This window comes from Phocoena sinus, chromosome 20, assembly GCF_008692025.1.
Source record: "Phocoena sinus isolate mPhoSin1 chromosome 20, mPhoSin1.pri, whole genome shotgun sequence".
Taxonomy (NCBI): Eukaryota; Metazoa; Chordata; class Mammalia; order Artiodactyla; family Phocoenidae; genus Phocoena; species Phocoena sinus.
The window spans coordinates 45411279-45426272 of record NC_045782.1 but is presented as its reverse complement, the minus strand read 5'-3'; the positions used below and the strand labels follow the sequence as shown (position 1 = coordinate 45426272).

The 14994-nt window shown below is 42.5% G+C and overlaps 1 protein-coding gene across 3 annotated transcripts in view; it reads left to right on the top strand.

Moving 5' to 3' along the window:
* PITPNC1 (phosphatidylinositol transfer protein cytoplasmic 1) overlaps positions 1-14994 on the top strand; it is a 258196-nt gene that overhangs the window by 130094 nt on the left and 113108 nt on the right. For 2 of the 3 annotated variants that reach the window (XM_032615787.1, XM_032615785.1), the window contains exons 3-4: positions 12711-12799; positions 13829-13836. In XM_032615787.1, the coding sequence (XP_032471678.1) occupies positions 12711-12799; positions 13829-13836 (97 nt within the window). The remainder of the gene's footprint in view (positions 1-12710; positions 12800-13828; positions 13837-14994) is intronic. The other variant, XM_032615786.1, reaches the window with a different exon arrangement.

The following is a 14994-nucleotide window of genomic DNA, read 5'->3' as shown; positions in this document are numbered from 1 at the left end:
ATGGGAGGGTTTGTGTTCTGTCAGGGTGTTTGGAAATCTCTCAGGCCAATATCCTGACACTGGCTGATTAAACCAACACATTTTAATCTTCCCAGGGAAGCAGTACCAGGGAATTCCTGAGTCACAATGAAATGCAAATGAGATTGATCCTGTTCACCTATCAGTAGCTGTGAATTCCCAGGATTTGGAACCAGTGCAGCCTGCAGCCAGCTGTTGATTTGCAGGAGTAGCTGAGCTCTGGGTCTAGCCTGAGGATGGCTTCCTTGCAGAGAGAGGTTTCTCAATATGCTGCTTTGGCATTCTTAGTGCAAAGGGTGTACTCAAAATCAAATATTGAGCATCGATCACCTCTGTAGAGCAAAGAGAAGTGGGGCAGGGGGGCGGTGCAAGAAAATAGATACAAACCTACAGAAAATTCCATTTCTCGGCAGACGATTGCATTTTCCAAAGTTATTGCCTGGGGAATGTTCCCTGTGTACCAAATTCAAGAAATTAGAAAACTTTATAACTTTTCCTGAAACAGAACAAGAAGTGTCCAGCTGTCTCTGTCATGTCTGTTTTCTCTATCAAAATATATGACATTTATTTTCAAGGAGAATACTAAACATTAGTAAGAGGGAAATTTGTTATAAATAGAATATCTGGACTTCCAGTAATAATAACTAAAAGGATTAATATGGACCCTCCCCCCACCTCATATGACAGACACAGGATGAAATATAACAATATAAAGCTGAGTTCAAAGCAAAGAAAGGGAAATCTTCAGGTACTAGAAATAAAGAGGAAACTAACTGGAGTGGAAAGCAGATGAGTTAATGCTAAGTAAGCTGGGAGGTGTCAGAACTGAGTGTGGGCCCTGACACCTAGGGGCTGTGGATGTCATTCCCATAAGGGGACAGGAAGTGTGGCCTCGGTGCATGTAAATGGGGTCTTGGGACTGAGAATGGTGCAAAAAAAATCATTTCTGACAATCAAGGGCTGAGAAAGGTTACTACTCAGAGACACAGATTGAAAGAACTACTAAAGGTTGTACTTGAAGTAAAAGGAAATTGAAACCAAGAAATAGGAGGAGGGAATCTAGAAATAATAGTAAACAAAGAAATCGGTAAACATCTGGACAAATCTGAATGAGCATAGAATGTTTCAAATATATGAATAATTAGTAATTGGAAATATATTTGTGGAATTTAAATAACAGACAATAATAACAGAAGATGAGAGGGTAGTAAGTATAAAAAAAAAGTGCTCTAAGTTGCTAATATCATCTAGGAAGAAAAAAGAGATGTTTATTAATTTTAAAAAATTTAAGGCAGGGACTTCCCTGGTGGTCCAGCAGTTAAGACTCTGTGCTCCCAATGCAGGGGGCCTGGGTTCAATACTGCGTGCCATAGCTAAGAGCCTGCATGCCACAACTAAAAGATCCCACGTGCTGCAACTAAGACCTGGCTCAGCCAAATAAATAAACAAAAATTTTTTTTTTAATTTAAGGCAAATATGTGTATTCAAAATGTAAAGGTAACCTCTAAAAGAATAGTAAAATAATATGTAACTTCCAAGAGAAAACTTGACCAATCCAATAGAAGGCAGAGGAAGAACAAAGAGAAGCCTACAAAAAGCACAGTAAATAGAAAACAAATTTTGTTTGTCAGATGATAAATTGAAATGTGTCAGTGATCACAATAATAATGGGTGTTAAACCCTAAACCTGAACCTAGCTCAACAAAGATATGGCAACACTGACAAAATCACAAGTGGCCTAAAGTTATAGTGGGAGATTTTAACCTACTTGTTTAATAAACTGATAGATCGAATAGACAAACAATTGAACAAACATAGAGAAGATGTAAATGACAGAATTACAAGCTTGACCTAGTGGACATTAATAGACCCTGGAACCAACATGCCTTTCAAACACACACGGAAGTGTATAAAAACTGATTATACAAAGTAGGCCAGAAACCAGTCTCAAATACCAGAAAATCAATATTGTGTAGATCCTGCTGCCTGATTAAAGAGCATGACAATAAGAAATTGGTAGCAACAATAAATGAACTCCCTCATCATTTAGAAATGTAAAAATTTCTAAGTATTTCACAGGTTTAAAATGTCAGATACTTATTTTCCCAGCCACCTTTGCAGCTAGGGATGGCATGTGACCTAGTTCCAGCCAATGAGATGTGAGATTTTCCTCCCTGATTTAAAAAGGAAAGATGTTCAAGAGAGGCATGATCTGCTTCTAAGAAAGGAGGTGGGAAATACATGGTGATGGCTGGGAAGGTAACTAATAGTGCCTACCACATGAATCTTGATAACAAAACTGAACAGTAACAGTATAAAAGGGAAGCTTATAGACTGCTTTCAGTTAAGAACCTAAACAGGAAAATCCTATATGAAACTTTAGCAAATCAAATACCTCAGAGTATAATAATAGTAATTCATGACCTGATCAGATTTATGACTGATTGTTAACATCAATTTGAGAATTTGACAAGATTGCTGGGTATAAAATTCATAATACAAAAATCAGTAACACTATTATAGAGTGGGAGCAATAAATGGAAAAAATAATTTTAAAAAATTCCATTTATAAGAGAAAGGAAACCTAAAGGTAGCCAGTAAAGAATCCACAAGATATACAAAATCTTTTTGGAGGAAAATATAAAACATTAGCAGAGGACATTTTAAAAAACCTAGACAAATGAGAATATTCATGGATGGGAAAAGCTATGTAATAAAGTTGCCACCAATTTCCAAATCAATTATAAATTTAAGGCAAAACTAATTAAAATGCCAACCAGGTTGTTTTTAAACAGAATTTGAGAATATAATCCTAAAATTCCTAATTACTACAGCTTTATAAGGAGTCTTGATGTCTGGTAGGGTGAGTCTCTCCTACTTACTGAACTTTTCCAGAATTGTTCATATGAATCTTAGGATTAGAAACCCAAGTGATACGAAGAATACCGGAAGAAACCAAGGACATTTAACCTAGAAAAGCTAGACTTGGGTGTATAATGGTTTGATCAGGTGGGAGAAGGATTAGGCATATGTATTCTAGATGACCTCAAGAGGACCAATTAGACTAAGACCAATGGGTGAGAATGCCAGGAGAAAAAGTTAGCCTTAGTTTAAGGAAGAAATCTTAAGTATTTGAGCCATCAGAGAGCAAAGTAAGGTGACTTATAGTCAATTATGCTGCTGCTGGGGGTGTTTGAGCATAAGCAGAACACACCCTTGTCAGGCTGTCCTTGAGTAGATTCAAACATCAAGTAGGTGGTTACAATGGACAACCTTTCAGATCCTTTTCATCCCTAATTTTCTATGCTTAAAGTCTGTTTCAGATATTATCTCATCTCTCCTCCAGCATACATAAATGAATAACCAGTGAGGCACAGGGAAAAAAAATACCTTTAGCTCCTTTTGCACAAATCTAAAGTAGGTCCATTATTTTATCTCAGAACCAGGGAGATTATGGTTTAGTAAGAGAGAAAGAAAGAAAAAATTGGTATGTGACATAGCTATAAAATAATAAGTATTTTCGTAATCATAAAAGTAAACCAAACCTACTACTTTGTAGTTACAAACTAAAGTTAACCCACCTCGAGTTAACCATGTCCTGCATGCACAGGTCATGGGACTGCCATGTTGGTGAGGCTGCTTTGTAATTGTAATTCATTAAATGAGTGTGTACTGAAATTGACAATGTGTAACAAATTGCTCTGGTGTTGGAGAGAATCTCTTAATAATTAAGACATGGTTCTTGTATTCTGATCAAAGTAGGGTCCTAGATCAACCGATTCCATTATTTGTAAGTTCATCTGTCCACCTTATGAGTGGTGTCAAGGAGGAAAAATTTTCTTCAGTCTACTTAGTTATTGGTGATTCGGGTCCCGAGAATTAAATTGAAACTGACAGATTAACAGGAGAAAAGACAAGTTTTTATTCACGTACATAGGCAAGAGCATACAGAAAAATGTGACTCAAAGGGGTGGTTAGAATTTGGGGCTTATATACCATTGTTTTAAAATAAATTTTAATTTATTTATTTATGGCTGCATTGGGTCTTCGTTGCTGCGCGCTGGCTTTCTCTAGTTGTGGCGAGCAGGGGCTACTCCTCGTTGCGGTGTGCAGGCTTCTCACTGCGGTGGCTTCTCTTGTTGCGGAGCACGGGCTCTAGGTGCGCAGGCTTCAGTAGTTGTGGCGCGCGGGCTTCAGTAGTTATGACTCACGGGCTTAGTTGCTCCGCAGCATGTGGGATCTTCCTGGACCAGGGCACGAACCTGTGTCACCTGCAATGGCAGGTAGATTCTTCACCTCTGTGCCACCAGGGAAGCCCTTATATACAATTTTTAATGAGGGAGAGAAAAGAGACTTATGGGAAAACAAATGTCTTGTATGAAAAATAAATGAGGCCTTAGGAGAATGGATGGGAGACAGGATAGACATTGTGACAATGTCTATTTAGGTGATTTCTTATCCTGGTGCTTACTTCTTGTCTCTGGTGATCGGAGTCAATCTTCTCTGGTTGCGAAACTCACGGAGAGGGGATTTACGACAGTTGAATTCTTTTGGGAGGTTCTGTTTTTATACAGATAAGGGGAGTTCAGAAAAAATGTCTTTCTGCGACTGTTGGATTCTCAAATGTCTTCAGCTCAAAATAATCCTGATGTCACTGTAGCATGTTGTGGACCCCTTCACTGACCACAGGGAAGTGGGTCCTGAGAGTTGGACTGGAAGTAGCCAAGATGTTCCAGTGCCCACTTAATAATTTACACAGAGGGACTTCCCTGGTGGTCCAGTGGTTAAGACTCCACGCTTCCAATGCAGGGGGCGCGGGTTTAATCCCTGGTCGGGGAACTAAGATCCCACATGCCACACAGTGTGGCCAAATAAATAAATAACTTAATGCAGAGAAATATCAATGTCCTGTGGACCTGAATTCACGAGCTGGCAAAGGGAATGCATGCTCTTCCTTATGTCAATCTGTATGGGAAGACAAATCACATTCAGAAACTGCTTTATTGATTTATTACCCAAAGCAACTATTTGGGGCATTGGAAGTACTCAGTCCCTGTGTCATCAGGGCCTCCTCTCTGAGTCTGTCTTGACCAGAAAGGACATTTTGTGTAAGGATGTTAGTGGTCCACACAATTACCTGGAGGCTTGAGAATGGACAGCTCTCAGGGCAGCTCCAAGAGGCCAAGAGCAGCAATGATGACAACCATCTTTAAGTGAAACTGACCTTTTCATTCTGCCATTACCATCGTGGCTGCTGTGGGTGGGTCTGAATTGTCCATTTTTTCTTTCTATCATTTTTTCTAAAATTTCAAACATGGGGAGTTCCCTGGTGGCCCAGTGGTTACGGTTACAGACTTGCCCTGCTGTGGCCTGGGTTCAATCCCTGGCTGGGGAACTGAGATCCCGCCAGCTGCATGGCATGGCCAAAAAAATAAGTAAATAGAATAAAATAAAATAAAATTCCAAACATAAGCTTCCCATTGAGTTCCCAGGTCAAGCCAGGCTACTAGTGGGTGGGGAGAGGGACTTCCAGACTGTTTTCCAAAGCTTCTGCACCATTTAACACTCCCTCCAGCAATGTATGAGGGTTCCAGTTTCTCTACATAATCACCGACACTTGTTATTGTTCGTCTTTTTGATTACAGCCATCCTAGTGGGTGTGAAGTGGTATCTTGCTTGGGTTTTGATTGGCATTTCCCTAATGACTAATGACATTGAGCATCTTTTCATGTGCCCATGGGCCATTTATATGTCTTCTTCGGAGACATGTCTATTGAAATCCCTTGCCCATTTTTGAATTGAGCATAATGTCTTTTTCAAACGCCATTTATCCTTTTAGTACTTGCCTCTTATCTCCCAGTACTGTGGGATTACTCCACTCTCTGGCCCTTCCTAGAGCGTCTGATACAGTTATGTGCAGTACATTTGGGTGGTTACCTAACGCATTTAGAACATTACGTTAGTTCTAATACATTAGTACATTTGGTGGTTGTCCTTGGGCCTTTGATCCAGTTCAGTTAACCAAATAAGTGGTATTTCTTGGCTTGTCTTCAAAAATCCTGGTTTCAACTGGCATCCAGGAAAGGAGGCAAGATACTAATCAAACTCTGGAACAGCGATTCTAAATAAAACCTGTTGTCCAGAATCATGTGAGGGTGGGGCTTTTCTTTTGTTCCCTTTCATTTTCATTTCATCCCTAGCATCACTCCAGTCCCCTCCCACTGAAGCCCATGAGGAGAGGGAATCTGGTGGGGGTGGAGGGGCATTGGAGAAAAGATGGAGCCTATTTTTAGGCTTGTTTATCAGTCATGAAGTGTCATGTTCTTCTCCACTACCGCTACTGGATTAATTAGGCTGTGCTGGCAGCTGCCAGTCAGGGAGGGTTGCCAGCTTCTAACGGTGATTCCGCCTAATGCGTGAATCAATTTGCACGACACGAACATTTCTCCCACTACATGGCTCTTGCCTTGCAGGGCAACCTCTCCTGGCTTCTCGTGGCTCTGGGTAGGAGAGGGTACAGCTTCCCTAAGCCATGAATCCTGTTTAACTGGATAAGCAAAGCTACCAGCTGGTCACTTCACCTTACCTACCAGCTCATTGGTAGAGCCTTGTTGCTGTGGCTTGGGTCTTTCTTTCACATTTCTTCTTTCTGTTCTCCCAGATCTTCCCCACAGTATGAGCTAACTGCCCACAGCTCATGTGGCAGAGGGAGAGCCCACTACCCAGGCAACAGGTCAAAGAGGAAGTGTCGGGGCCAGAGACTCTGACCTAAGAGCTTATTTCCACACTATTTTGAAAGACTCTTCATGGTTATTATTGACTTCTGAATATCCAGAGACGATCTTCATTCATTCAGAAAATATTTATTGAGCACCTGCTGTGTGCCAGGCATCATTCTAGGTGCTGGCTGGGTGAGCAGCAGTGGACTGGACAAAGATCCCTGCCCTGATGGGAATGTGTTCTAGTTATGAGTGACAGGAGTGAAACAATAGCCATGTATATAAGAACATCATATATTTTAGAATATTCAGTCATATATTCTATATAAATATATATTCTATATGTATAGAATATAATATTAAATAAATTAGTAGTATTTTAAATATATACTGGATGTTACTTCCCTGGTGGTGCAGTGGTTAAGAAGCCACCTGCTGGCACTTCCCTGGTGGCGTAGTGGTTAAGAACCCGCCTGCCAAGGCAGGGGACACGGGTTCAAGCCCTGGTCCGGGAAGATACTACGTGCCACGGAGCAGCTAAACCCGTGGACCACAACTACTGAGCCTGCGCTCTAGAACCTGTGAGCCACAACTACTAAAGCCCGCGTGCCTAGAGCCCATGCTCTGCAACGAGAAGCCCGCGCACCACAATGAAAAGTAGCCCCCGCTCTCCGCAACTAGAGAAAGGCTGTGCACAGCAATGAAGACACAAGTCAGCCAAAAATAAATAAAGAAATAAATAAATTTATTTAAAAAAAAAAATATATATATACTGGAGAAAATAGAGCACGTAGAGCCTTCTTCCTGACATACCTTTCAATCCATGCTCTTCTATTTGGTCCCCATCTCAATCCTTAAGAACACGCCAAGACTTCTCATGCTGCCGGGTCCCCTGCCTTCTGCCCCCTCAGCTACTCCCATGGAACATCACAGAAACAGAATGTTTAGGCCTGGTTGGGATCTTACAGGGCATCTTGTCATGTGATTTCTACCTTGGTTGTGCCTCGCTCCTGCCTGATGATGTTGACACATGTGGCTGGCTCCCCTGGGTGCTCCCCACACCCCTGCCACATTACCCTAACACTCTCCACATGCAGAGCCTTCCAAGAACTGACACGAGGCAGGCTTCTTTTCCCAGAATCACAGCACAAACTGTCCTTTTTTTTTTTTTCCTCCTTGCGGTACCCGGGCCTCTCACTGCTGTGGCCTCCCCCTCTGCAGAGCACAGGCTCCGGACGCGCAGGCTCAGTGGCCATGGCTCACGGGCCCAGCCGCTCCGCGGCATGTGGGATCTTCCCGGAACAGGGCACGAACCCGTGTCCCCTGCATCGGCAGGTGGACTCTCAACCACTGCGCCACCAGGGAAGCCCTAATCACATTTATTAAGTCCTTTGTGTCCTTCCTAGAGTTATCCCTCCCAAGCTACACATGCCTTAAATTCATTTTGGGTTCCATTGCCTAGATACAAGGCCATGAAAATTTGAACATAGGGTACTTCACTCCATTTTAAATTTCCTAACTCATATTGTGACCAAACTTGATTACATAACGCACTAAGTTTTTTTCCTTTTAATTCCTGTTGTCCAAATCTTTCCCGACCCCAGAGTATATGGCCCAGAGGAGTATTGGTTGGGATTGATGCAGCCCTGACCCATTTCAGACAAGCCTGAGGTGACGTCTCTAACTCCTGAGCTATCCAAAATTCTACTCTTAAGTCAAAATCCACCACGCAATTTAGTCAAGATTTGCACTTAGTTTTAGATGCTATCCCTTCCAAGATAGTCTCCCAATCAGGTGTTAGTTCCCCAGAAGTCGCAAAGAGATGGCACAGAAGACGTCCCCAATGGTGTTGATGATGAACAGGAGTTGGTCTAGCTATAAGCTGGGAATAAAGGGTCAGCACTTGTGAGTGTCAGGGGGAGGGGAGTAAAAACAATAAAAAGTACACCTTGGTGGTCACACAGGTCTTCTGGGGTTAACAGAAGAAAGAAAGAAATAGAGCAGGAATGAATAAGAATACAAGAATGTAGGAGAAAAACCTCAGGGTCAAGGAGAAGAGTACAGAGATTAATAATTCTGTCCTGAACCTGCTGTTGGATGTACATAAGTATACGGGGTTGACCCGCCAGTCAAAAATGAGCAGACAGGGCTTCCCTGGTGGCGCAGTGGTTGAGAGTCCGCCTGCCGATGCAAGGGACACGGGTTCAAGCCCCGGTCCGGGAAGATCCCACATGCCGCGGAGCAGCTGGGCCCGTGAGCCATGGCTGCTGAGCCTGCGTGTCCGGAGCCTGTGCTTTGCAACGGGAGAGACAGTGAGAGGCCCGTGTATCACAAAAAAGAAAAAAAAAAAATGAGCAGACATTGGCAGAGCATCTTCCCCAGTATGCATGGCTTGTGGCATCCCACGGGCCTCTTTAGGACCAAGAGCTGACTCTCAACATTTTCTTACCTTATCACTGTCTCTTCGTGGTCACCAGCTGAAACTGTGCACGTCAAATACAGACTTGAACCCACGTGGCCGGGACTCAAACCCGGTCAAAACCCTGACTGGGACTCGAACCCACATGGCTGGGGCTCGAACCTGGCCACAACCCAGACTGGGACTCAAACCCGGTCAAAACCCTGACTGGGACTCGAACCCACATGGCTGGGGCTCGAACCTGGCCACAACCCAGACTGGGACTCAAACCCAGCCAAAACCCTGATTGGGACTCGAACCCTCGTGGCTGGGACTCAGACCCGGCCAATACCCAGTCTTCCAACTGAGATCACACACCTGGTTTCAGGACTTAATGAAGCTCAGATTCTTGACGTCTCATTGCAGAAAGAATTCAGTGAAAGACAAAGTGATAGGTAAGAAATGGATTTATTTAGAGAGAAACACACTCCACAGACAGAGTGTGGGCCACCTCAGAAGGTGAGAAAGGCACCACGGTATGGGGTTGTCAGTTTTTATAGGGGTGGGTAATTTCATAGGCTAATAAGTGGGAGGAATATTCCAGCTATTTCAGGAAGGGGCGGGGATTTCCAGTAATTGGGTCACCGCCCACTTTTTGATCCTTATGGTCGGTCTTGGAACTGTCACGGTGCCTTTGGGTGTGTCATTTAGCTTACTGATGTGAGTGTATGCTAAGGCTCAAGGTCTAGTGCAGTCGACTTGTCCACCATCTTGGACCCATTTGGTTCTAATCAGTTTATGTCATGTCCTCCGGCTATGTCATTCTTTCAAAGGTTGTGCCCTGCCCCCTTCTCTCCTGTTTCAGAACCAGGACAGTCCCATTTAACCTGGGACAAGTTGACCAGCTGTCACTGATGTATGTTCTGTTCCATGTGAAGTAAAGAAGTAAGAAACAAAACAATTTGATAAGTTTATCTTTGGTAGGCATGGACAAAGGTTTTGGGGAAATGTGGTAGCATTCCACATCAGCACGTTTCCTAATTCCTTAAAGGTTTTAGAGTTTTGTCTTTTTCCTCAGTGTCCCTAAAGCCTGAGCCATGGTGAGATGGTCTTGGGAGGTTTAGTCTCGGCCACTGGACCAAGAGGACGTGATTCAAGTCATGCCACCTTTCCAGAAGAGAGGTTCTTGTTTGATGCCAGGTAGTGAGTTTGAATGACAGGCTTCTCCTTGGAATTGTAGGCAGTATACATCACGAAAGGGACAGCAGCAGTGGGGTCTAATTTAATTCCATTTTCCTTTGCAGCCCTGATAAATTATTGCTGCATGGAAAAACGAATTTTACTTTCTCAGACAAAAATGATTTGAATGTTGAATGTGCTCTGGGGAAGTCAGGGGCTAGGAGAAGGTCTCTAGTGGACTTAAAAATATTTAAATGGCATATCACAGAATTTGTTCCAACACCTCCTGTGCCTGGCCTGGTAAATGGATTATACCAGAAGGGCCTCCTTTCCAGACTGTTTAGAAGTCACATAAAATTGTATCAGCCATCTTGGCTAAATGTTACGTGTTTTCGGGCGTTTTGTTGGAAAAGGTATTTGATTATAGTTCTGCATACATTGGTGGATGAAGCAGCTAAGATAAAGATTCTAGAGCCTGGAGTCGTGACCACTTACAAATAGGACAAGTTTCAACATGAGTGGAAAATGGCCAGTGTTTTTCATCTTCCTTCCAGAAAATGGTTGTTGCTTAGGGATGTGGTTCTGCTGGGAGACTTTTTAAATGACAGAGGGATTGAGTTATGGAGGGAGGAAGACTTGGGTCCCAAAGTGGTATCAAGAGGAGGCTGGTGAATCTGGGGAGGGGTGCAGTGTAGATGGAACACCCCCGCACTAGAGAACAGTGGAGAAAGGGCTCTAATGCTTGTAAGGAGACATAAGTACTTTGTCTAAACTGAACAATGCCTAACTTACCTTGGGGAGATTCCACAATCCTGTTTCGGTCCCGTTAAAAGCACAAGAAAACCACTTGCCTGTGAGTAGATCCACACCTCCCTGTATGACACTTTGGCATATCACTCTGGGGTGTGGTGGCAAACAGGAGGGCACCTGGGGGACGTTATGCTCGTGACCACTTCCCGCAAGCCAGCCCAACGCGACTTTCCCACTCTCAGCGTTGACCCCAGTTACCCTCCAGCTTCAGTGACTGAAAGAATAAATCCTAGGCGAAAGCTGTAAAAACCCCTGTTGGGAAGCAGCCCCTTCCTTCTAAGCAGATTGAAGGGAAGGTAAATGAGCAGTTACTGCAGAGATGATTTTATGGGAGTGAGACATTCTGCGTTAGATGAGCAAGAAGAATTGTCCTGTGAATCATAAAACTGCTCCGTGCGCCCCTCATAGCACACCTGAGAGCAGTGGCCTCCATCTGACACTCACCCGGCTTCGGGGGGTGGGGGGGGTGGGGGACGCGGCTCTGATTTCCCCATTTGTTTTAGCGCTGAGTATCGGCCTGGAGCTTTCTTTGGGTTAGGTCTGACCAGCCATCGAAAATACGTATTTGTCTTTTAAAAAGCAGGGACTGGATACTGTCAGAAATAAGAGAAACAATTTGGGAAGACATGCAAGGTGCACAGTATTTCACTGGCTCTGGATGTCATTTAAACCCCATGTCCAAGAGGGGTTGGGGATTTGGGGTTCTTTTACCTTGATGTCCCCCCTCTCTTAGCTAGATCAGGTTGCAGTTCACAACCGCTTCTTGATGTTCTTTATTGCCAACGTGCAGCCCTCAGGAGCTGGGAGTCTGCATCATCGCTCTGGGTGTGAGGTACTGCTAGACGTTGGTGTCCCAGACACTTAGCTGTAGGCACCAGCATAGGAAAGAAACAAAATGGTAGCATCTAGAAAGACAGAAAATGCCACAGTGGCGTGCTGGGGGGAATAAAATTGTGCAGCCATCCCTCAGTAGTATATCATTCTGTATATTTAAATATAATATTTAAAGGAATCCTCTGGGCCTGCAGCAAGCTGTAGAGTTTGCCTCAGAAGGAAAACAGAACAAAGCAAAGCAAAACTTAATTCGTCCTTGGTTTACCAAGGGTCTTGGGACCTGTGCCCTTGGGTTTTCCTTGTTTTGAGAATGTTTTCTGCAGATGGCTGCCTGGGTGCCTGTTCCAGAGGAATGACTCTGTCTTTGCATTAGTTTCCTGGGGCTGCAGCAACAAATGGCTGTGAACTGGGTGGCTTTAGACAACACATATTTATCTCCTACCAGGGTGGAGGCCAGAAGTCTGAAATCAGGGTATTGGCAGTGTTGGTTCTTTCTGGGGAACCAATCCGTTCTGTGCCTCTCTCCTGCCTTCTAGTGTCTGTGGCCATCCTACATGTCCTAAATATGAACCGAGGACGATTTAACTATGGTAAAGACCAGGGAGGTGGGGACCAAGTGGCTACAGAGAGAAGAGCGGAAGTAGAAGTCCTCTGATTTCTCTAGCAGTCAGTTTCTCCGGAAAAATATGGTAGCAGGGTGAGGCCCTGGACAGACTCTAATTGTATTTTTTTCTTTCTTTCTTTCGTCTTAGCAAACTGCCTAGTTGGGCTAGAGCTGTTGTTCCCAAGATATTTTATGTTACAGAGAAGGCGTGGAACTATTATCCTTACACGATTACAGGTAAGTTCTTGTACACCCTGTATGTTGCATGTATCCATGCAAGGACATAGGAGGATTCAGATTTCACTGACTGAGGGTGGATTATCCAAGCAGGGACTGGTGGGAACGCTGTGATATCTCCCTGACCCTTTGCCTCCATACTTTTAGGTCAGCACTCTTCCTAGCAGGGGGTTGGGGGGCTTAAGCTAAACTATTCCATCTTCCTTCTTAAAGTGATTGTAGTAAATAACACATGGAGAAGAAAAGGGAAACTCTTTTTAGTGACATTTCTAGAGATTTCATGATCCTTATTTCTCCCTCTTTTCTCAGTAATCCCCAAATAATGTTGAGTTGGGGTTTGTTCATAAACAAGTTGTTTATTTTGACTTGTTTGCTTTGCAAATGCCCCCCCCCACACAAAACAAAACCTGACTATAATTTATATAAAAGGTTCTGTTGGGTCGCTCTGCTCCAAACCACTTCTTTTGCAATAGAATAATATGAAAATCACTTTCTTCCTCACTTGTAGTGGAGTGATAATAACACTCAGTGTTGGTACTGAACTAGACACTGTGGCCAAAAATTTAGAAGTTTTGGTTCCTGCCCTCGAACACATGAAAATTCCAGATCCCATTTGAATGTCATCCTAACAGGGTCTTATTGGTTTTAAAAGCTGCTTTTCCACTTAAAAGATTTCCTTTGTGGTTAATGAAATGCTCTACTGGAATTATTAGTCTTTAATTCTGCTTTTCTAAGGCCAACTCTTTGGTTTTTAATTAGCCACAAACCTATAGGCTAATTGAATCTTATCTTACACTCCTTATCTACCCAACCACAGAAGTATGTGAAAAAGTTTCGAGAGCAAACATGGAGACACTTAGTATTTATGAAGGTTTAATCCTCGGAAGGTTTCTTTACCACAATTTTAATAATTATAATTCAGCAATATTTATTAGTTCTGTGGTTTTATATTGCATATAAGTGTGGTCTAAATCATCCTTTTCTCTCTTTTTTCTTTTCCCTCTTGTCCAAATGAACATCTGGGACCAGAATACACAGTAAGTTTCACTTAATCATTTAAAAATATTCATCCTAAGATCAGTGGAGTAATTGGAACTTCCCTTGTGCTTCTCATCTTATCAATGTAATAAAAAAAAAAATAGAAGAATAATTCAGAATCAGAAATATTTAAATGTAGGCTATTACATAGTTATATATAATGCAATAATTTGAATGTTCTCATTTGTTCAAGAGTATGAATGTTAATTTAAAATGCCTTTACATAATTAACTTTTGCTTGTATTTTTAAATAGCTTGACTGCTCTACTTGTGATAGTTCATTGTAATAGAACAGTTTCTAGCAATGTGGTATTCAAGAGATGGTGGTAGTTATCAATGGAAGGTGAGGCTTTTCCTTATAGTCTGTGACCTGATCCCTCATAGAAAGACCTTGAAACGAAAGGTCAAACTATTGACGTATGTTCAAACTATTTTACTCAGATTGGACAGTTTCGGTGGCTTGATAAAGTCGTTTAATTTCTACCTGTCCTAAGAGCCTGTAGAGTCATTACCTACACTAAAAAAAAAAATGTCTATAAGGTCATTGTGTTGTAGTATTTTCATTTGGATCATTTTCCCCAATGACAAATGGGTCAGACTGTCATAAGAAGAAAATGATTAACTGAGATGTGATGGAGTTGAGTTTTTAGTCTTAATCAAAACAGCCAAAGGGGAGAGAGATGGTGAGAACTACATGGAGAAAAATGATCCCTCATGTCCTTGGTATGAGCATGGTACATACATGGTACATAGTAGATTCTCAATGAATAGTTATTGAATGACAGAAGGAATGCATGGGTCAAAGGTAGATGGGTAGTCCCAACAGATACAAAAGTGTCACCTGCTTTGGAGTCAGGTAGACCTGAATATCCTCTGGTTCTTATTAGCTAAAGTTCTTAAGTAAATGACCCACAACTGCCAGTTCTTGAACTCATGCTGGTCCATTACTGTGTTCTCACCCATCCTTTGCAAAATGAAAGAAAAAAAAAGTTTTTCATAAAATTAAATTTATTCCACTTAAAGGACTGTTGATAATTAGAACCATCATTCTTGGGTATTAAAATGTCTTTTCTTTTATGAAATGAAGGAATATATATAGCACCCTCCCCGATTTCCCTATCTTTGGGAAAAAAAAGGCAGTTCTATGGCAAAATACA